Here is a 23,392-nt window from a genome sequence, read left to right on the forward strand (position 1 = left end):
TTGAACCACCAGGTGAAGCTCGCACTCCGTTATGTGTTCCAGCGTTTGGGACTGCTGCAGCAGAGAATGAAAACGGAGGACGTTTGCTTCACATTGTTTCAGGGGCTCATCCTCCGGAGCAGCCGTCACTGGGAAAACAAATCTCACAAGGTAAAAGGATTCAAAGATCATTTGTTGATGTTCTGCAACACAGGGAGGTAACATGCAGTTGGGGCTTTGTCAGTTTTATGCTACACAAGAAGAGCAAGAAACAACTTCAAAAGTTCATATTTTTAATATCGCAGTACATTTTTTAGTGTTTATTCATATGAATAAATGAATCCCAGAGTTTCAATCTTTGAAATGTAATTTCAGATAAATAAGCTGCTAAAGTACGTCACAAATATGCAAGAAAAGATTTCAAAATTAAATATTACATTTTATTAATGTCTTAAAAAGTTAGTTTGACTCAATTATTATGAACTTATAGATATAAGTTGGTTCAACTCAATAAAAAGTGTGTGTAAGTTATGACAGTAAACCTTTGAATCTTGAAACTGAAAAGTCCAGTAACATGTATTTCTCTCCACCATAATTTGAAATAAAATAGAAATGCTGGATTGTGCATACAGCTCTTGCAGTGTTACATGATTCATGCACAGCACGGCTCTTCCTCTGCTGTCCGGCTAAAAGCAGGTTTCCCCTCCCACTCCCTCCTCAGCAGCGCTGCTCCTGCTGCACTCTCTCCTCTCACATCCTCCCATCTTCTCCACATTCGTTGGTATTGCACGTGTTATTCTGTATGATTTGTGCTCACATTTTGGGTACTGATTAGTGTTGATAAACAGATCCTTTTAAAGCAACTAGCAGTGTTAAAGCACTGTCAATCAATAATCCTGTATGATTTAAGAGTGTGACACACTGAGGAGCAGATGGGGGGATTTTGGCAGTGTCAGGAAAGTAAAGTAAGGATTTTTTTAAAAAGAAGGGTCAAATCAAAGCTGCAAAAGCTTGAGATATTTTTTTTCAATTGTCAAATCTTACTACTCACAATGAAAACTGACATGGTAAGAGAGATAATGTTTATATTCCAAACTTTGTGCTGAATACGGAGTAACAGTGTCCTTGGAGTAGTGCAGTAGGTGGCAGCGGGGTCAGCGGCAGGGTCTCTGCTCCCTGGTTGGATCAGCTCTGTGGCAGTGATGCTCACATCTATCAATACATTTTATTTAAAAGCCTTTTGGATAGATTACATGTTGCCATAGCAACACAGCATGTCTCTCTCAGTGTAAGATACCCTCTCACACGCCTCCTCACTTGATGTTATAGCAGTAGCTCAACCTGTGGATGATGTTGAACACAGGTAACAGAAATGAGAGCCCTCTAATTTTTAATACTGGATAACAATATATTCATAGACATGGACCAATCTGTTGCTGCAAAGAACACATGACAACCAATAGCATCAACTAGCAGCTGGGTTTAGAGGGCTCTTTATGTATTCTTTGTTACAGCCTGTATTTCGTTTTATAAAAAAGGGCAGCTAATTGGGACTTCTTCAGGCACACAGTATAGAGGACTACAATTCCCACGGCGCCAGCCTCTAAAGTGACAGATGGGCAAGCTGTCACTTTAGAGGCAGTTTTTTAACCGTTTGAGTTTCTAAGTTATATAGGTCTACAAATAGAAAGAAAGAAAGGACCAGCTGAGTTGTTTCATATTTTATTTGAGTTTTGCCTCTTTAGTTCGATTTGTTTTGAATATTGTAAAGGCCTGTTTTCTTTGTGACCTGTGTGAAAAAGTGTTATTTTATTTTGAGCAAACCATTGCGCAATACCATCACACCATCTGAGGCCAGGCAAGTCAACAATGATGTGAGTAAAACAAATATAAGAAAACGCGTTAGCAATGTCTGTTTAAGGCATCTAGTGGCTTGATGAAAAACAAGGGAAGTAAGCCATGACAGTAATCATTCCAGCTACAGGACGATAAATCATTATAACTAACAGAGTCGAGTCAAGCTGAGACCAAGCTGAGAGGCCTCTCTGCAGGGAAATCCTCCACATTCAAAACATCTGCATCAGACACAGTTCCACAGAGGGGAAGTGAGAAGGCACCTGATCGTACTGCAAACAATTATATGTTCAATCAACAACTGGAGGTCCTTCTATAGACCTCTTCCTGTCTGTCCTGCTGCTGCTGGAGGTCACACAGTGGTGAAGGTGAAGCGAGTCACGTGATGGTAGTCTTCACCGGGACGCAAGAGACAGGAAGGAAAGGAAGCCTGAAGAGAGAGAGAGACACACACACACACACACACACACACACACACACACACACACACACACACACACACACACACACACACACACACACACACACACACACACACACACACACACACACACACACAGACACAGACACAACATTATGATTCTGTGGAAACCAAGGTAGATCTATTCGGTCAACCCTGTTCCACCTGTATGACTGGAACACATCCCTGAACCACCAATCTCTCTAATTAACGGTCATTACAGTTTTAAAATCTCTCACACAGAATAATGAGTAAAGTCACAGATAAACAGGACCCTCTCGGTCTCATGCTCTCACCTGGTTCACGGCATCAGGCCAGTTCTGCGTCTCCAGACAGAAGGAGCTGTGCTTCCCGTACTTCACCCCCCCCTTTCCTGTCAGACCATCCAGGAAGTTGGCAGTGTAGAACTGGACTCCTGGTTGGCTTGTAGAAACCTCCAGGACCCGCCCACTAGCAGGGTGACACACTCTGAGAAGAGGAAAGAAGTATTCCTTTATTAAAGACAAAGGTGTGTGTGTGTAGTGTGTGTCAGTGTGTATCATACCTGGCAGCATGTCTCTCTGTCCAGCTGTCTCCAGGGAACGACAGGCAGAAGTTATGGTCAAACCCAGGACCTGGAACTTCCTTTAGGCGAGGGCCAATCAGAACAGGCGTTGTAAGGTCAAAGGGTGTGCCTTTCACCCGGCGGATCTCTCCTGCAGAGAAAGGACATATGGTTTGCGAGTGTGTATCGCTGGAGAAAAGCCGACAGGACCCTTCTGTTCTCTGAAGGGAAGAACTCTCACAGGGTTCATTGGTTATTCACACGCCCTGCTGCTGCAGCGGGAGCTTCAGGGTATTAGGATCCCTTTGAGAGCTCTGCTGGGTACTGGTCCTGACGGTCCTGACTGACAGGTACCTTCCCTGCCACACAGAGCTTCAGTGGGGAGGCAACCTCATTGATTTGCAAAATAAGACACTGAATGACATCAGGCCAGCATTATTAGATTGACTGCTTTAGAGAAGTTCCCTTTTTGGGTGAGAGAAAGGAAACTCTCTCATCCTCAAACCATCCTCCCGCTTATCAGACAGAGAGCGCAGAGAAGTAGGCAGGCCACTACTTTACCTCTGCATTGCACACAATTGCTTTCATATCTTTAAATCCTGTTCTTATTCAGCCCTGGAGGTGGATCTCCATTCTTACACAGATTCTGTGACAAAGATAAACAGTCATTAGCTCCTCGGTCTCCAAGGGAAACCAGAACTAATTGCAGGGTAATGAGAATGTTTGTCTGACAGAGCATGAAGGAACACCATCCCACACAAAAGAACAAGTGATTCCACAGTACAGCACCAACAGTGGCACAAACACCGTAATTAGTTTGTACAGAGCAGGGTATAAGGGCTGGGTTAAGGAGGATGAGAGCTGGTTGTTGGATGGAGAAAAGTAAATATGGAGTGGAAGCAGTTAGTGTTCGGTGGAGAAGGGGAAACTGATAGATGTGGCTGCAGTTGTTGGAACACAGCAAAGCACGGCCAGCCCCACGCACCGCCTCAGGAGTAAGGAAGTGACCCGTCGAGTTTACTGTTCACGCATTGGCCGCTGCTCTTCAGAAACAAAAAGACCTGAACGATCCATGTGCTGGATACTTCAAAAAACTAGCATTGAGGGAACCACTATATACACATGATGCAAGAGTTTACTTTAGACTCTAATAAACACTGAGAAACTGCCCACAGTCCAGCCACCAAGCACACGTCCAATACAATGGGAGGATGAAACCCTCTTTATTAGTCACATACATGCACACAGTGAAATTGGTCCTCTGCATTTAACCCATCCTAGTACTAGGAGCAGTGGGCAGCTATTGTGCAGCGCCCGGGGGGCAATGGGGAGGGGGGATTGGAGGTGTCCGGTGCCTTGCTCAAGGACACCACAGCAGGGCCTAGGAGGTGAACTGGGACCTCTCCAGCCAGCAGTCCACTTTCCATATTTCAAGTCTGTTCGGGGACTTGAACCGGCGACCCTACGATTCCCAGTCCAAGCCCCTACTGACTGAGCCACTGCTGGACTTTAAAAAAATAAAAAAAGACCATGTGTCCAAGTGTCTTCATCTACATCAACACAGTCTGTACAAAATGTATCATTTATTTGATATAACATCTTGGTCTACTGTAAAGCTCAGATCTATCACTATCAGCCAGTTTTATTGGCTAGTTGCACCTCGCTGTAGTAGTTTGTGAGGAGGAGTCATGTTGTTCTAAAACTTTATTTAACTCTGGCAAAATATGAACGAATTGTGGAAGTTAAGATCATTGTAGATAAAGTATTATACGTACCTTTAAAAGGTGCTGCTGTGTAGTTATTACATAAATCACACTTCATCTCAATAAATCCCTTAGTCATCGCTGAGTTCATTCAGTGTGAAGTCTTTTACCAGTAGGAATCGATGAGTCATCCACAGGAAGGTAGGACTGAGCCCTGATGGACACCTGGTGGTCGTAGATATCTGCTGCAGCCTAAGCACGCACACACCGCACACCGCACACCACACACACACACACACACACACACACACACACACACACACACACACACACACACACACACACACACACACACACACACACACACACTAATCACCAGCGATACCCAATAGTAAAAGGATTTGGGTCACATGGTTACTGTTGGTCGTCAGCCATCAACCGGGTTAGTTGTGGTTAGTTAGTGAGGGAACTGAAAACGTCTTCACTCAGCCACCCTGGGAGACACAGCGTGAGCAGGGGGGGTGAACTTTGAGGGTTGTGGGCAGCGACAGTGCGCCCCTTAGTGGCCGAATGTTATTAATTGAACCTTTAAAGTGTTTTGATTGTGAATTGTTCAAATGATAAGGGATTGTTTGAAATCAATATTCAGGGTTTAACATTTGACCTGTGAGCTTTCTTCATATAATCTACCAATTTATTCTGGATAGAGGCCCTGTGGACCCTCTGCGGGTCAGCAGGATTCAGTAGAATTACAGATGTCAGTATGTGGCATCTGTAATTCAGCTTTATCGCTCCGTCATGGTCAAGTCTATCTAGGGTGCATTAATACTTTTTTGAATTTGTAGATAATGACAGTGCTATTGAGTATTGTCTGATGCATAGAGGTAGACACATGTGTGCCCGAGAGAACTTCTGACAAACAGGTCAGAAAACAAAGTCTCAGATGCATGACGGACGTTGAGTCCAGATTTATGGGGAAAAGGAGATAAAAGCTGTGTCTCCCCCTCTCATTACGGGCAGCCTAAGATCACTGGCTAATAATGGATGAGCTAATGCAGTTAGCCAGGAGTCGGAGTATCTGGAGTGTAGCTTCATGTGCTTTACAGAAACATGGCTGCAGCATATATATATCTGATGCAACCTCTCCATCCATGGCTTCAGAATGGTTCGAGATGACAAGGATTGCATAGGCAGCTTCATCATGTCTTCATCATGAGCCTGAGTCTTCATCATGAGCTCGAGTCCCTGTGGCTACAAGGATTTTTATTGCAGATATTTACTTCAATTTATGTTTATATAAATATTGAATTTGTTTTATTCTAATATGGGGCCAGTGTCACAAACCCTAATTCCTGCCTGGGATTGATAAAGTATTTGATTGGTGGATTGATGACCCATACATTGGTTTGGGTTTGAACTCAGTGCTGATCCTCTTTTGCAGGATCGATGAAGTTATAAAAACATAGAATGTTATAATATATTAAGAATAGTTTGGATAGAGGATTCCTTAAGTCTAGCTCACTTCTCTTTGTTAGTCAAATGTAGCTGTAGTTGTGTGTTTGGGTTGTCTACATATGATCTGGTGTGTTGTTTCTCCTCCGGTTTCTCTCTCTCAGGAGACCTGGATCTGAACCACCTGCTGACTCATCTCTCCCAGCCTCCCTCCTTTACTGTTGCCTTCCTCTAGCTTCCCTTTCCTCAGTCTAAAAGATGATTGGTGATGTATGAGGGATGGCATACAGCTGATACTGGGTCTCACCTGTCCCGCCAGGTTGAAGTAGGAGTGGTTGGTGAGGTTGATGGGTGTGGTCTTGGTAGAGCGGGCTTGGTATTCAGCGGTTAGAGTTTCCCCCTGAACATACAACACACATGTTACTCAGCTGGCCTCTGCAAAACACGGCTAACATTTAAAACCGATTTCATGTCTGGGTTAAAACATCTTTTTAAATATAGAGTCTGACAAAGGAGATGGTTTCTGCCATGTTTAAGATAAATGTATTGAAGAAATTAAAGACCTCCTCCTCATTTTATAACAAATACTGGTAACACTCCATAATAAGGGTCCATAATAAATAGCATACTAGTCATTACTTAACCCTTTAATTAACATTTGCAAATTGTTACTAAAATATCTATTTGCCATTACTTACTGTTTTTGTCATCATTAATTAAATATTAGTTATCTGCATAAAATCTGTATGTTAATGTTTTAACAAATAGAAAACAATCTATTAACTAATATTGTATTTTATATTTGTTAATAGTTAACTAAATGTATTTTGGCACTAATTAACAGTTATTTCTTACATTATTAAAATGTTAAATGTGTATATTCAAACTATATGTTAATATAAAAGTTATTGACATATTATTATTTAACTAATTGTTATTAAACTGTTTCTGCCTATCCCAATATGAACCACTCCTCATAGGACCCTTATAATAAAGTTGGTTAAGTAAGGGATAACGGCCGCCGAGAACAGCATTTCGTTCCAGAGGGAGATAAGCTTAATTAGAGTAATATATAGCTATCAGCGTGGGGCCCCTTATAATAAAGTTGGTTAAGGGTTATTAATATATTAGTAATATATAACTATCAGTATTGGGGACCCTTATAATAAAGTTGGTTAAGTAGCCACTTAATTAGTTTTAAATTTGTTTTAGTTGATCGGCGACCCTCAATAAGCATTCTAAATGTTCTAGCTAAGCCTGTCATTGTGTATGCTACAGTAGGCTTGACTGAGAGCGCTATTAGCGCCAATTCTTCCTCGGGGTTATAGGTTAGCGAGACCTAGATTTTTTTTTATCAATACATATTTATTACACAGTCGGAGTACATATGTGGTTATTTTTGACCAGGCATTATGTAATTCTTAAAACTTTTATAAACAACCAAATAAATATGCATAAATATATATAGAGTCTATATATATTATTTTTTTTCAAATGCGCCAATCACAGTTTGGTCTGCATAGGCTACATCTGACTACTCCTGTTGGAAGTCACAGTCAGTCAGTCACTCACTTCACAGAGCTCAAGTTAGTAACAAGCACAAGACAAGACACTTGGCTGAAGTTCACATTGATGCTCTCTTGATTGCGCAAGCCAGGCTGGAAAGTTTATTTGAAAGTGTAGGTAAATATGTCGGCAGGCACCAGATCTGGGAAAGGCTTAAGAAAGAACACAACAGCATTGAAGAACAAAATGCTCCCCTCCGCCTCCGCTGTCATCAACCATCTGTCGTCTGTCATCAACCTTGAAAGCGGTGGTGATGACTCCACAGACATCCCCAACGTCTCTAAATCTTCTAAGGACGGTAAGTTCGAATACCATGACTTATCAGTTCATAAAAAATAAGCTAACTGGTTAGCATTAACACTGGCAACCTGCTTAAAATGTCGACAGGCAACAGATCAGGGAAAGTTCCTAGAAAGAACCAAACAGCAGCGAAGAAGGACAAAACGGTACCAGCCACCTCCACTCAAACATTTGACATCAACCTTGACAGTGGGGATGACTCTACAGATACCCCCCATGTCTCTAATCCGAAGAAAGGTAAATTCGAGCACGGATATGACCTAGCATTACGTTCATGAAAATAGGCTATGCTAACTGGTTATGGTTAGCACTAACACTAGCAACCTACCAATGTCATTTTATGTTAAGTGTAATAACATATGTCCTTAAAAGTTAAAACAAGACTTTTACACATCCTTGTTGATTTTCAAATATCATTTTCTAAAATGGCTTAGTTAACTGTGGATGTTAGCTAAGTCTACCAGTCCTGAAATTTGTTAGCTAACGTTACCAAAGTCATGTAGCATTGCTGATTTGCCAGGTGATGTTTATCTTCACAGTCCTACTTTCAAAAGCAGTTGCAAAGGGGAGAAACAACTTATTTTTTTTATTTATGCTTAATTGAAATTAAAATGAGTGAAACAGAACAACGTGTGTGCGTTCAAATTCGCTAATGCAGGCGAATGTAACAGTTTTTATTTACTTGGAGGTTTTTGACTAACATTAGCAATGAAGGCGAACGGTCAGGGGAGGCACTGTAGCAGCTGGTTCTGTCGTCGGACTGCAAGAGAATATGTGCGCGCAAATGTGACTTGAAGGTGCAATTACAGTGGACGACCACAATTTAAGAGTATTTTTTTGGTTCGCCATTGCTGTTTACAGTTTAAAACGAACATTTAATGCATCCCAATAGGCTACATATCAATGCAAGTCACATCTTCAGGATCTTTTAGAAAAGGCATGTTTTGGTTGTTTAGCATGTTCTCTTGTATTAAGGGTATAAGGGGGAAATGCTAATTTGGTTATCTCATCTGTCCACATAGGGCCTATGTGAAAGATTTGTAAATCCCAAATGAACCAAGAGTACAATACTTAAAGGTGCTGTCGGCAGCATTTTTTTTATTCATATTAGCTAGAATTGTCATGGGATTCTGGAAGTAGAATATTAAATAGGCTGTTTAGGAAAAATCCCGAATTCTCTACCTCCCTCTACAAGCCTGTAATCGTGCTTGCAAAAATCGAGCACTCCCGGCTGTTTTAAACCAATCACGTTAGGGGGAAGGAATCGCTACCTGTCAATCACAGCTTGTGCACAAGCTGCTACGCTCGTCTCCAGAGGGGGAGGGGTTTAGGGGGCAGTTGAGTTTGGAGCTTGGTAGAGGTTGGGGGAGGGACCTGAAAGTTGTATCAGTTCGAATTTTCTGACTTTAGCCTCGGAATTTTGAAGACCTGCCGACAGCAGCTTTAAGTTAAACTACATATTTTCTGAAAGTGTATGATCTCTAGATGTGATCTCTAGACGTGTCACAACTTCCTCCATCCATCATAGATTGTGCATAGTTTTCTACTGTATTTCAGTTGTATTAAATGGCTTTAAAACGCAATGATTTTTATGGGACACACATCCGTGGGGTGAAACAGGTAGTCTATCCCAAAATGTTCAATTTTAACATTCAAATTCACATTTGGCATGGCCAAGGATTTGGTTTCATTGAGAGGTGGGCAGGGGGTGTAATCTGGCCCTAGGCCCATTAAAGCCTGGGCCTATGCAAATAACCTGGTCTTGTCATAGTGTATAAAAATGTGTTTTAGTTTTCTGCATGAATTACATTACAGTTTAGTGGCTACTTTCCAACTGAGTTACTACTTACATTTCCAAAATACTCTAAGCTATTCATGAGAATAGCAATATTTTGCTCCAAACAGTATCTTTCATGCAAAAAACTTTCAAAATCTCTGAAATGATGGCTTGATAGACAATGGCCGCATTTCCCAGATTTGTTAAGACGCTCTTAGCGCTAAGACCGTCTTAAGGAGCGCTCTCAACGAATCACAGCTCTCGTAGAGCGCTCCTAAGACGCTCTTAGCGTTAAGAGCTTCTTAACGAATCTGGGAGGTTACATGGCGCTATTCCGACATGCCGCTATTCCGACGTTGATCTCTATTGTCGTAATACCGGCACCTTTTTCACCGTCCGCCGCTATTCCGACATGTCGCTATTCCGACATTGATGCAATATGCTTTTGTTGCATTGCCTTCATTTTTTTAATATATATAGGCTATATATATATACCATTTCTGTTCTTCATATCCCTTCATATCTGTTAAATCTAAAAAGGAGCTGTCCATGCGTGTGGTTCTGAAATCAGCGACGTAAGACACTTTCCCACGTTACTGCTTTGAAGGGATACACTTTGTAGCCTACATGCCGAGTCACCCAACAGAATTATCTCGCAATAATGTTATCAAAACATGCAGCGACATGTTGGAGCACACGACCCTTGTCTTTTTGTTTTGTTTGTTTTTTTAGTTCCAGAGCGAAGTGTAGGCTGGTGCGCTAAGCGCTGGGGGTGGGGCACAGGCGCACATGAACCTGTTTGCAATTGGCAGGTGCACCTGTGGTGGTCGGCGGCGGATGAGCAAGGTGTGTTTTTAAATGGTGTTTAGCTCATTGTTCGAGAGAGTAGGGTCAGAGCAGGGCTGCTGAGTCTGCCACAAGCTGTCGTGCCGGGACGTGGGCTGTACGTATATCCATTGCGTGCGGACGGTCGCTTTGGGAACTGTGGGTAAGTTGCATTTGGGTATTGCGCGTGTTAGTGTTGAATTAAGACGCACATAGCACTACTACGCTGCTGGCTGCATGGGCACTGTGTTTTATTTTATTTTTCTTCTGAATTGTATTTTAATATGAAATTGTAAAAATAAAACTACCATAACCTTTACTCCTTGGGTCTGTCTTTCCTGAATAGTGTCACTAAGTGTCCAGTAGAACCTGTATGGTCTAAATTTCACCTCTTACAGAAGAGCTGTTGTCGAGTCCAAAAGGTTGGTTGTTTCGGGGCAAAAAAAAAAAAAAAAAACTGTGAGGAATTCCAAAAGGCAAGTCTTACAAACCCAGACACAAATTTACAATAGGCCTATTAATCTGAAGTAGTACCGCCTCTTCCCCGTTTTGCACAGGCCTCTTACATTCAATCCATCATTTAAATGGCTTGTTCGTCCACCGCCGGTTCCACGGAGAGAACCCGACTCTCAGCGGCACTTCAGGACTGAAGGCAGGTGCAGTGGATTTATTTCAACACTCAGGTTTTAAATAAACAGACTTAAATCCTGAGACTTTCTCATACAAAAAGCACCAACTTCATGTCGCATTTACAGTCTTGACGGGCGCGTGTGATCATTTCAGAGCTTTGTAAGTTGAATGGATGACTTTCTGCCACAGTCTGACGTGCTGGGACAATTAAATTATTTATTATTTATCATTATTAAATTAGGTGTAATAAGTAGGCCTAACCTAAAAGTCTAGTTCTGTGTGCATTAAACCAGCGCTGTAGCCTGTCGGAAACATTGTTACCAGCTTGCGTTGGCAGTTTGCCAGCGGGATATCGGAGCAGCGCAGGAGGAAAAAAACAAGACAAATAGGCTATTTGGTGTTCTTATTTTCTCATACATTTTTAAGTGGTTGACATAGTCCACATTAAATAGGCTTCCACATTAAATAGGCTACACTAATAGACAGTTGGGGCCTAAATGGCACCCAGCTCACATACCATCGTGAAAATCCGCTCAAATTATATTTAAAAAATAAATTGCTGCGTGTAAGCTACCTCCAGCGCAGTTGCCGTTGGGAGCCTTGTTGGTGTGGAGACTCTATTTTCATGCATATTCTCTGCTGCAATTAAAAATAGTTCATGCTCTTCCATCAGTGTGAATTAGTCATCATGAAGCAATGATCATGAAGCAATGATGCGCTAGGGATGAAGGTGTCGGAATAGCGTTATGTCGGAATAGCGGCATGTCGTTACAGTGGTATGTCGTAATAGCGGTATGTCGGAATAGCGCTTGCCCCCCATCTGGGAAACCCGGCCAATGTTGGTGGTATTTGTTACCGGATTTGCTATATAATATAAACAGTCAATTGCTGTGTGTTAGCTGTAAAACCATGCTGAAATGACCTTTTCTTTTTAGACAGGTCACCAACGGTGAAGAATCTCCTCCAAAAGGCCAAGATGAGAGAACGGTCTCAAAATAAGAAACTCCAGAAAGTGATAAAGGAGAGAGATGCTCTTCGCAAACAACTGGCATGTAAGGTTCATCAAGCCTACATTTTCAGTGTATGACACAAAAATGTATACAGTCAGTCAAACGTGGTATTCCAAGTAGGAGGTTAAGTGGTACACCTGGGGGGTATTCCTTGTACGTGGTTTAGTGTTTAACCGGATAAAGTTAACTCAGAGTAAGTGGTAAACCTCCTAACAGAAAAACCTGATGGCTGTGTTTTTCTAGGAGAATAAAGCTATAGGGCACTTCTATTAGAAGGTTTACCACTTACTCTGAGTTAACTTTATCAGGTTAAACACTAAACCACGTACGAGGAATACCCCCCTGGTTAGTTAAGTTAGAGGAAGTGGTAAACCTCCTTATAGTAACCTGCTTGCTTTCTGTAGTTAAGAGAATGGAGACCATCATATTTACCACTACCTCTATGTTAGGATTGTGTTCTGTCTTTGCTTTATGTTTTGTTGTTCCCTCCATGTTCTCCTTGTGTTTGTCTTTGTACTTGTGCTTCCTGTGTTTGTGTTTTGACATGTTTCCTAGTGTTTGTTTATTTTTTCCATGTGTTCCTTTGTTTTCATTCTGAGCTCCGCCCCCACCTGTCATCTGTCACTTCCTGGTTTTCTCCTTCACCCAACACACCTGCCTCGTTAGTCACCCTGTTCGTTTCCCTGATTACTTTCTCCTGTGTCTTGTTAATTCCCCTTGTTTAGTCCACCTGTGTCTTGTTGTCTGTCTCCCTGTGTTACTATTTAAGTTCAGTCTGTCCTTTGTTCCCTGTCGTGTCGTCATGTTGTTTCAGTGGTTTTTCCCCAGTAGTCTTGTCAGCGTGTCTTGTTAGGGTGCCTTTGGATTGGTGAGATTCTGTTTTCGGTTCCTTTCTCTGCCTTTCTTCTGTGTTTTGTTTCGGCTGTTTATCTTCTGTGCGTTAACCCTTTTGGATTCTTTGTTTAAACGTTTTTGAAAATAAGTCTTAAGTTTTTTCCCGGTATCTGGTCTGCAATTGGGTCCTTACCTGCCGAACCCTGACACTCTAGCTTCATTTACCTGGTTTGACACTTAACCACCTAATAGTAACACATCCCAGGTCTATGGTTATCTATGTTTTGACTTTCCACAAAATATTACCTTTGTTGGAACAAAAAGGAAGAATGGTATTCTGTGTAAGGCGTCAGCAACATCAGTTTAATCTTTTTGTTATTGTTGTTTTGCAATGTGTAGACCTGTCTAAAGCTGCCAAAGAAGACTCTTCAGAGGAAGACACAGCCTCCTGCTCATCCAACAGTTCTTCAATGAGCCAGTCCTCCTCCTGCTCTTCCTCCTCCTCCTCCTCAGATGATGATGATGATGATAAGATGAGACGAAAGGGCAAGGGCAAGGCCAAACTCAGACTTACGAAGAACAAAAAGAAGATGAAGAAGCACCACAAAGCCGATGTCCGCAAAAGAGGTAAAGATCTAGTAAAATGTTGAATCCATCCTTTATGAAGCAAATTAAATGTTTAAAGGGATACGCCACCATTTGGGGAAATACACAAATTTCTCACCTCCCCTTATCTTGAACAAGAGATCTAGCTTTCTCCAGGTCATTCAGCCTTTCTCTGAGTTTGACCTGAGAGGTTAAAGCGAAACGAGAAGCACACATGTCCGTTAAGTTCTGTGTTCTGTTTTCAGAAGGGTGAGGGTGGGAAATCCTAGAGTTGAGCCCTCACACGCTGATACAGAAGTTCATTGAAAAGTGACATTATGTGACACTCCCACTTATGCAGACTGGAACTATTCACGTTTGCTCCCATTATAATGTATTATGTTGCTCTACCTTGGTCTGTAACTTTGGTCTGACTAGCTGTAGCCTAGCATAGATCATCTAATCTGATTCAATGTTCTAAAACTGATAGGTCCGGTTCTTGATCATGATTGGCTGAATTGCGTTCGATGCCGGTGTAAAACCCATCACAAACATACACCTTGACCGCTTTTGGTTCAATAGTAATGTGCTAACACAAAGTGAGTTTAGCTGCGCTTTGATGTTGCATGGCAGCCATTCTGATACAGGAAATATATTTCTTGGCGGAAGAATGATTAGATATGAATACATCGTTACATTTTTCGTTGCTGTGCCATTTCATGAAATCTTGCCGAATAGACGTAGTTACAGTTTTAGAAAAGCAATAAACCACTCGAGTCCGTCGTTTGCACTGATTTCAGAACAGATAAGGGGGGTTTTAGGCACTCCGCTTGCGCGTTGTAAAATCAGTGCAAACGACGGCTTTCGGGGCTTATTGCTTAAATCTATGCTTGGCTGGAGCCAAAAATGCTACCGTCAGACTCAGAATGGCTGGATGAACAGGAGAAGGATAAATCTCAATTACTTAACTCGAGGGAAAGTGGAAAATTGGTGTAATTCCCCAAATGGTGACGTATCCCTTTAATTCTACCCTAACATAAAGTGGACAAACTATTTAAAGGAGCTAGGTGGAATTCTGTATTGTCTTGTATGCTGCCACATAATAATACAATAAGCATTTCAACTCTGTTGTGAACACACATTTTTATGTACCGTCCATAATGTAGGTTTTCTTTATGATTTGCTCCTTGCAGCCCGTGGCCCTTTTGAAGTCATTCGAAGATATAAGAAGGTCCTAAAGGCTTACAACCGAGGTTTGAAACTGTCAGCTGCTTGCGCATATGCCGGGGTGAATGAACTGACAGTCAGGTCAACGGCGAGCATTGCCGAGCTTGCAACAGCGTCCCCGGCCGAATTCACGAAGCTCCTTGAGCAAGCCAAACAAGCAAAGCTCAAAGATGTGGCAGTTGTTTGCGAAAATTACATAAAAGGTGATGTCCAGATTCAAACCAAAGTAGGAGACTTAAAAAGTCAATGCCAATTAATTCCATATGGAAAGAGAGCATAATTGTTTTTTTTTTACCCCAGTTTGTGGGTTTTTTTTGTGTGTGGTGTGGTACTGTTATACAGAATGTAGATGGCCTGTGTCATTCATTCTGTTTAAGTGGTCGGTGTTCCAGTTTTCCACTTTATAAATAAAGTGTTTTCATCCCCCTTCCCAACTGTGTGTGCTGTGATCAATCATTTCCAGTGTGAGAGACCCAGTGTAAAATATTTGTTGTCTTTAAATATTTGTAAATAATTAATAATTACTGTTCCAACTTTATTATAAGGGTCCCCCATACTGATAGTTATATATTGCTAATATATTAATTAAGCTTAACCAACTTTATTATAAGGGTCCCCAATACTAATAGTTATATATTACTAATATATTAATTAAGCTTAACCAACTTTATTATAAGGGTCCCCAATACTGATAGTTATATATTGCTAATATATTAATTAAGCTTAACCAACTTTATTATAAGGGTCCCCAATACTAATAGTTATATATTACTAATATATTAATAACCTTAACCAACTTTATTATAAGGGTCCCCAATACTGATAGTTATATATTACTAATATATTAATAACCCTTAACCAACTTTATTATAAGGGTCCCCAATACTGATAGTTATATATTACTAATATATTAATAACCCTTAACCAACTTTATTATAAGGGTCCCCAATACTGATAGTTATATATTACTAATATATTAATAACCCTTAACCAACTTTATTATAAGGGGCCCCACGCTGATAGCTATATATTACTGATATATTAATTAAGCTTAACCAACTTTATTATAAGGGTCTTATAAGGAGTGGTTCATATTGGGATAGGCAGAAACAGTTTAATAACAGTTAGTTAAATAATAATATGTCAATAACTTTTATATTAACATATAGTTTGTATATAAACATTTAACATTTTAATAATGTAAGAAATAACTGTTAATTAGTGCCAAAAAGACATTTAGTTCACTATTAATACAATATTAGTTAATAGATTGTTTTCTATTTGTTAAAACATTAACAGACAGATTGTATGCAAATAACTAATATTTAATGAATGATGAAAAAAATGTTAAGTAATGGCAAATAGATACTGTAGTAACAATTTTTAAATGTTAATAAAGGGTTAAGTAATGACTAGTATGCTATTTATTATGGACCCTTATTATGGAGTGTTACCCAAATACTATCATTCCTCAACATCCTGTTAATCTAAAGTTGTTTGCACACTGGGTTGAAAAGTAGAGAAGTGTTGGGCATGGTCTGTGTGTGTGGGGGGGGGGGGGGGGGGGAACAGATGTGCTCACCTGCAGTGTGTAAGAGACAGTGACCTGTACCTCTCCAGGATAACCCTGGTCTCCATCTGGACTGGTCAGACTCAGCTGTACTCCGCCTTCCATTGCTGTAGCAAGCCAGATCGCCTGAAGAGATACAGACACACACAGCGTTATGAAGTGAAGTTATTATTATTACACAAGCATCTTACATACACTCAATACCGCAGACATGCCTACAGGAACCATTTGGGGTTCAGTGTCCTGCCCAAACACACTTGGGTATGTTGACTGCAGTGACTGGGATCAAGTAAGTAGTGTGTAAGTAGTGTTGAACGTAAGCAAGATGGCGCCGAGGATGGCTGCCGTGTCTCGAGCTCCTCACCAACTCCACATCTTAGTGTTTTTATTGTTTTACTTTGTTGGTTGTTTTTAACTTTTTTTGCAACATGCAAACCGCCCAAGCGAGCCCTATCATCCAATATGATAGAGAACAACTTTTACACATCAGGTCGCTGGTGGACAGCAATAATCCACCACGACCTGCAAACAATGGAGAGTCTCCGTGTTTACCTGCTGGAGCTCTACCTGTGGAGCGCAGGAGGAAGAGACCACGAGGTTCCCGGGCCGGGGTCCTGGTCAGGCTGAGGAAACGTGAAAACAGGCCTCCTCTACCGAGTTTACTTCTGGCAAATGTCCAATCCCTGGATAATAAGCTGGACGAACTCCGTAGCAGGGTGGCATTTCAACGGGACGTTAAGACCTGTAATGTTTGGTCACGGAGACTTGGCTCGACCCCACGATACCGGATGCCGCCATTGCTCCACACGGATTCTCCATTCATCGCCAGGACCGGACAATAAACTCAGGGAAGAGCAAGGGAGGAGGTGTGTGCTTCATGATTAACAACAAGTGGTGCTCAGATGTGGAGATCATTTCTTCGGACTGTTCTCCCAGCCTAGAGCACATCATGATCGGATGCCGGCCTTTTTATCTGCCGAGGGAGTTCACATCGGTTGTTCTAACAGCAGTGTGTGTTCCGCCGCACGCTGACAACAACACAGCGCTGGAGGAGCTGTATGGGATTATCGACAGGACAGAGACTTCTCGACCAGAGGCCGCATTTATTGTGGCCGGGGATTTTAACAGAGCCAACATGAAGAAAGTCCTGCTGAAATACTATCAGCACGTCAGCTGCCCCACGCGCGGTGGAAATACACTGGACCATGTTTACACTCCTTTCCGGTATGGATACGAAGCCCTCCCCCGCCCCCCCCTTCGGCAAGTCAGACCACATATCTCTTCTTCTGCTCCCCGTTTACCGGCAGAGACTGAAGAGGGACCGACCTGTGACGAGGACAGTGCAGCGTTGGTCGGAGCAGTCTGACTCTGCTCTCCGCCACTGCTTTGGCATCACGGAGTGGTGTGTGTTTGAGGAGGACGATATAAACACACACACTGACGCGGTCATTTGCTACATCGGCAAATGCATCGATGACGTCGTGCCGCGGATTACTGTACGGACATTCCCAAATGAGAAGCCCTGGATAAACGGCGAGGTCCGAGCTAAACTTAAAGCACGGGCCATCGCGCACAGCGGCGGTGATTTGGATGAGTACAGGTATTCCAGGTATGCACTCCGGAGAGCTATTAGCAGTGCGAAAACACAATACAGGGACAAGGTGGAGTCGAACTACAAGGGCTCCAACGCCAGAAACATGTGGTCTGGACTAAAAACAATAACAGACTACAAAAGGACAACGAGTGGTGCTGAGGAAGTGTCTGCATCTCTCCCAGATGAACTGAACACATTTTATGCACGCTTTGAGAGGCCCCCGGCTGTGGAGGCACAGAAGGCCCAGGATCCCTGCTCACTGGTTTTAACCAGTGCAGATGTGTGTAGATCTCTGAAAAGGATCAACACACACAGGGCTCCTGGACCTGATGGCATCCCTGGCCGTGCTCTCAAGGTGTGTGCAGTTCAGCTAGCAGATGTGTTCCACCTGGACCAGAGGAACACTTATGTGAGAATGCTGTTCATTGACTACAGTTCAGCATTCAACACCATTGTGCCCTCCAAGCTCATCATTAAGCTCAGGGACCTTGGGCTCAACAGCGCCCTCTGTGACTGGATCCTGAGCTTCCTGACGGGCAGATCCCAGGCAGTGCGGATGGGGAACATCACATCTTCCACCTTGACCCTCAACACCGGAGCCCCTCAGGGTTGTGTGCTCAGCCCTCTCCTCTACTCCCTGTTCACGCACGACTGCGTGGCCACACACAGCTCCAACACCATCATCAAGTTTGCTGACGACACGACCGTCATCGGCCTGATCACAGATGGGGATGAGACGGCGTACAGAGAGGAGGTCAGAGCCCTGACATCTTGGTGCCAGGACAACAACCTCCATCTCAACGTCAGCAAAACAAAGGAGCTGATTGTGGACTACAGGAAGAGGCAGAGAGAGGCACACACACCCATCACCATCGACCGGACTCCTGTGGAGAGAGTCAGCAGCTTCAGGTTCCTCGGGGTAAACATCAGTGAGGACCTGACATGGACACATCACACCAGGGTCATATCCAAGACGGCTCGACAGCGGCTCTTCTTCCTCCGCAGGCTGCGGAAGTTCAACATGGACTCCAGGATACTCTGCAACTTCTACAGGTGCACCATCGAGAGTATCCTGACTGGCTGCATCACCGCCTGGTATGGCAGTTGCACCGCCCTCAACCGTAAGACTCTACAGAGGGTGGTGAAAACTGCTCAGCACATCACCAGGATGGAGCTGCCATCCATGGAGGACCTCTACACCCAGCGGTGTAGGAAGAAGGCCGGTAGGATATTAAAGGACCCCCATCACCCCAGCAACAATCTGTTCTGTCTGCTGCCGTCTGGCAGACGGTACCGCAGCATCCGGACCAAGACCACCAGACTCAGAGACAGTTTTATACCACAGGCTATAAGACTGCTGAACTCCTGAGCTCTGTGAATGTGTACTCACATCTGTTTATAGTACACACACACATATATATATATATATATTATACACATCTGCCATACACATCTGTTTATAGTACACATATCTATATATTATACATATCTGCCATATACATCTGCTATACATAATATATGCATCTGTCCATACCTCCTCATTCCACAGTGTAAAGTGTTTAAATACTCTCAATGTATTCCACATATGTATATATTTCACATCCTCAAATCTTTATTGTTGTTATTCTAAATATTCTTCTCTCTTTTTCACTATTTTATTTATCTTATTTGCACCATGTATGTTGAGTTGTTGGAGGAGCATGGGACATAAGATTTTCATTGCCAACATATACGTTGTATATGCTGTGCATATGACCAATAAAACCTTGAAACCTTCTCAGTAATAACATGTGGTATTACAGTACAGCTAAAACAGATGATCAAGAAGCTCCCTGTCTACACAGATGCTCATTCCCTTCCTGTCTTACCTTATTGAAGCCCCGCAGCCCTCCATGCAGTGCATTTGATCCGTTATTGATATCTAGGCTGTACTCCTTCCCATCCACCACAAAACGCCCCTGTGCGATCCGGTTGGCCACGCGGCCCACTGTAGCTCCCAGGTAGCGCTGATCCGACACATAACCTGAGACACAACACAGATTTTGCTTCAACCTCACCACAGACATGCTGACACTCACCTGCCTGACTCCCTCTGAGCTCCACCTAGAAACATCACCCACTGCTTCTGTCACATGCACGTTCAGATAACATAAAATACAATGTACACAGTCTGCCAGTGTGTAGTGTGGAGTATTTGTGTATCTGCATATGTGTATACCTAAGATATCCAATCAATGTGTTTAAATTCATTGTTTTTAGACTACAAAATGATTGACCAGAAATGCACTACCCCCCACCATAAGCTAAACCGTATCAATGTAATTTGAATTTGATCATCAAAACAAATTATAGGCAAAAAATAAATACACTGTAGAAACAACCTCAGCCTGAAGCCTCTGCCTCGTTCTGAAACTGTGATCTCACTTATAGCCCCAATATTGATATTTCATATTCCAAAAGCTACATCTCCACACTGCAGGTCATTTCTTAATTCGTGGGGTGGACTAGTGACCTGCCTGAGAGAGCCTGACCTGAACAGGTTTCTCCTCACCTTCCAGGTGATCAAAGCCGAGCACCACGTCCTCCATTTGGCCCTCCCTCCCTTTGCTGCACACAGACCTGATGCTGGCCCCCAGGCTGAGGACCTCCACACGCACCTGGGCCGACTGCAGCACCCACAGGTCTATGGGGCCCAGGCCCCCCGGCTCCCCCCACTGCTGCACACTCACCTCAGTCATGATGGGCTTCACACACACACACACACACACACACACACACACACACACACACACACACACACACACACACAGTCTGTAATTGTTATGGTAGGTTTATTTGAACAGTGAGAGACAGAATATAAAAAAGAAATCCAGAAATGTAGATTAAGAAAAGATATAAAGTGATTTGTGTTTAATTGGGGGAAATAAGTATTTGATCCTCTTGCAACCAACAAGACTTCTGGCTCCCACGGACCGGTTAAATAAGTCCTCTCACTTTAAGAAAGTACTCCTGATGTCAACTCTTTACCTGGATAAAAGACACCTGTCCACAGTCAATAAATCAGATTACAACCTCTCCACCGAGGGCCAGACCAGAGACAGGTCTGTGATCATGGTGGAACAAGATTGTAGACCGGCACAAGACTGGAATAGAAGACAAGACCACCAGCAAGCAGCTTGGTGAGAAGGAGACAACTGGTTTGATGATTATAAAATGGAAGAAGCACACAATGACCATCAATCGCCATCAATCTGGGGCTCCAACATCTAAGATCTGGCCTCTTGGGGCATCAGTGAACATGAGAAAGGTGAGGGGTCAGCCAAGAACTACACAGGAGGGACTCTTTAAGGATCTGAAGGCAGCTGGGACCACAGTCACCAAGAAAACTGTTGGTAACACACTGCGCCGTAATGGATTACAATCCTGCAGCGCCGCAAGGGCCCCCTGTTCAAGAAGGCACATGTACAGGCCGTCTGAAGTCTGCCAGTGATCCTCTGAAGGATTCAGAGAAGGCTTATGAGAAGGTGATGTGGTCAGATGAGACCAACATCAAGATCTTAGGCATCAACTCCACATGTCGTGTTTGGAGGAAGAGAAATGCTGACTATGACCCCAAGAACACCATCCCCAGCGTCAAGCAGTTTCTCTGCTAAGGGGACAGGGCGATTCACCGCATCGAGGGGGTGATGGAGGGGGACATGTACCATAAAATATTGGCTGATAACCTCCTTCCCTCAGCCAGGACCTTGGAAATGGGACATGGATAGGTCTTCCAGCAGGACAATGACCCAAAACATACGGCCAAGGCAACTATGGAGTGGCTAAAGAAGAAGCCCATTAAGGTAATGGAGGAGTCACTCTCCGGACCTCCATCCCAAAAAAAAAAAAACTGGAGGGAGCTGAAGCTGCAAGCTGCCCAGCATCAGCCTCCAAACCTTAAGGATTTTTAGAGGATCTGCAGAGAGGAGAGGACCAAAATCCCTCCTGAGATGTGAGCAAACCTGGTGACCAACTACAAGAACCACCTGACCTCTGTGCTGTCCAACAAGGCTTTCTCCACCAAGAACTAAAGCATGTTTTGCAAGGGGATCAAATACTTATTTCCCCCAATTAAATGCATATTTATTTATATCTTTTTTTTAATCTACATTTCTGGATTTTGTTTTTGATATTCTGTCTCTCACTGTTAAACTAAACCTACCATAAAAATGACAGAGTGTTCATGTGTTTGTAAGTGGGTAAACGAACTAAATTGGCAGGGGATCAAATACTTATTTCCTCCACTGTATACTTATATAATAATAATAATAATAATAATAATAATAATAATAATAATAATAATAATAATAATACAGCTTTATTTATATAGCACTTTTCCACAAATTAAAATCAAAGAGCTTCACAAAAAAAGTAAAACATGAATAATTCAGAGATCATTATTAAATAACTTTAAATACATTTAAAACCTTCATTACAAAGAGGAGAGAATAAGTTAGAGTTCTCTGAGGTTTCGCTCACCTGTCTCTCTTTATAAAGTCTCCTCGCTCTTGAAGAGACTTCGGACCGGACTTGTTTACATCCGGCTTCTCCTTCTTCTTCTTCTGCTCTATTAGCGGCAGTACACGTATGGTTTTAGGCGCATTAGCGCCGCCTACTGAACTGGAGTGCGGACCAGAGACCTCTGTTGCTATATTTACTCTATGTAAACAGAAAAACAATCTGCCAGTAGCTTTCACTAACACAGCTAGAGCCTTATCCTTGTTATTTACCTTCCTCAATACTAAATACATTCTTAATATTCTAAAGTGTGTGTCCTGTCATCCGACAGTGACAAGATGCACACTAATAATCCTGATGGATGCTTTTCCATCAAGTGCAGTGTGTTTTGTTTCCTTACCAGCCTCCTACCTCTAGAAAATGTATGATGATTCATAGATTTCAGTGTCTGCTCTGTTCCCAGATGACATGGTAATGATACCAGCACTGATAATAAAACACTAATTAGTGCCTCTGTGTATTTCTGACTTATCACTGCACGCTACACACTTCTTAAACTATAAACTTGAAGCAGCAAAGTTAAACCATTCACTAAATGTTGAAAAATTGGATTTATGTCGGACACTGGTCCCTAATGAAGGATACGGGGAAATCAATGTAATTTTTGGCCACATTCCAAGTGAAATTAAATGAATGGATTGAATTTTACCTGTGATGAAAACCAAAAGACTCATCACGTCTAATATGCGGTGTAGTAAAATGGGGTTTGTGCAGAAAGCCATTCTCCTATCATGACCCTGTTTTCGTGTCTGTCATGTCTTTGTGTTGTGTGTTTTATTTTGAACAGTGGCGGGCCGTGCATTTCACACCTAGGCCTTCAGTGATGTCCTACACAGTCCTACCTGAATTATTCCACCTCTTAATGCCATCATAATGACGCCACGGCTCTAGAAACTATACATTTAGACAGAAACGCAGTATAACC

At 42.6% G+C, this 23,392-nt stretch overlaps 2 protein-coding genes across 2 annotated transcripts; one reads left to right on the forward strand and one right to left on the reverse strand.

Moving 5' to 3' along the window:
* Window positions 1-1,688: 1,688 nt before the first annotated feature.
* Window positions 1,689-22,529, reverse strand: galm (galactose mutarotase). The gene is made up of 9 exons (XM_063874520.1): window positions 22,429-22,529; window positions 20,462-20,654; window positions 19,779-19,933; window positions 16,329-16,442; window positions 6,300-6,392; window positions 4,711-4,792; window positions 2,838-2,988; window positions 2,590-2,761; window positions 1,689-2,263 (listed from the first exon to the last, which is right to left on the reverse strand). The coding sequence occupies exons 2-9, from the start codon at window positions 20,646-20,648 to the stop codon at window positions 2,186-2,188; spliced, it is 1,032 nt and encodes a 343-aa protein (XP_063730590.1). The 5' UTR covers window positions 20,649-20,654; window positions 22,429-22,529; the 3' UTR covers window positions 1,689-2,185.
* LOC134858554 (uncharacterized) lies at window positions 7,310-15,180 on the forward strand. Its single transcript, XM_063874523.1, has 5 exons — window positions 7,310-7,856; window positions 7,946-8,095; window positions 12,026-12,142; window positions 13,334-13,561; window positions 14,713-15,180. The coding sequence occupies exons 1-5, from the start codon at window positions 7,682-7,684 to the stop codon at window positions 15,024-15,026; spliced, it is 984 nt and encodes a 327-aa protein (XP_063730593.1). The 5' UTR covers window positions 7,310-7,681; the 3' UTR covers window positions 15,027-15,180.
* Window positions 22,530-23,392: the final 863 nt, after the last annotated feature.

Source organism: Eleginops maclovinus, chromosome 22 (assembly GCF_036324505.1).
Source record: "Eleginops maclovinus isolate JMC-PN-2008 ecotype Puerto Natales chromosome 22, JC_Emac_rtc_rv5, whole genome shotgun sequence".
Taxonomy (NCBI): domain Eukaryota; kingdom Metazoa; phylum Chordata; class Actinopteri; order Perciformes; family Eleginopidae; genus Eleginops; species Eleginops maclovinus.

What these genes read in the sequence shown, in the direction of transcription:
- LOC134858554 (XM_063874523.1), top strand. Translation starts at nt 7,682, where the DNA reads ATGTCGGCAGGCACCAGATCTGGGAAAGGCTTAAGAAAGAACACAACA. An exon ending in TGTCTCTAATCCGAAGAAAG is followed by an intron (nt 8,096 to 12,025) that starts GTAAATTCGAGC and finishes TTTTCTTTTTAG; the next exon opens with ACAGGTCACCAACGGTGAAG. An exon ending in AGCCGATGTCCGCAAAAGAG is followed by an intron (nt 13,562 to 14,712) that starts GTAAAGATCTAG and finishes TGCTCCTTGCAG; the next exon opens with CCCGTGGCCCTTTTGAAGTC.
- galm (XM_063874520.1), bottom strand. Translation starts at nt 20,648, where the DNA reads ATGACTGAGGTGAGTGTGCAGCAGTGGGGGGAGCCGGGGGGCCTGGGC. An exon ending in GGCTGCGGGGCTTCAATAAG is followed by an intron (nt 16,443 to 19,778) that starts GTAAGACAGGAA and finishes GTATCTCTTCAG; the next exon opens with GCGATCTGGCTTGCTACAGC. An exon ending in GGCCTGATGCCGTGAACCAG is followed by an intron (nt 2,264 to 2,589) that starts GTGAGAGCATGA and finishes CTCTCTCTTCAG; the next exon opens with GCTTCCTTTCCTTCCTGTCT.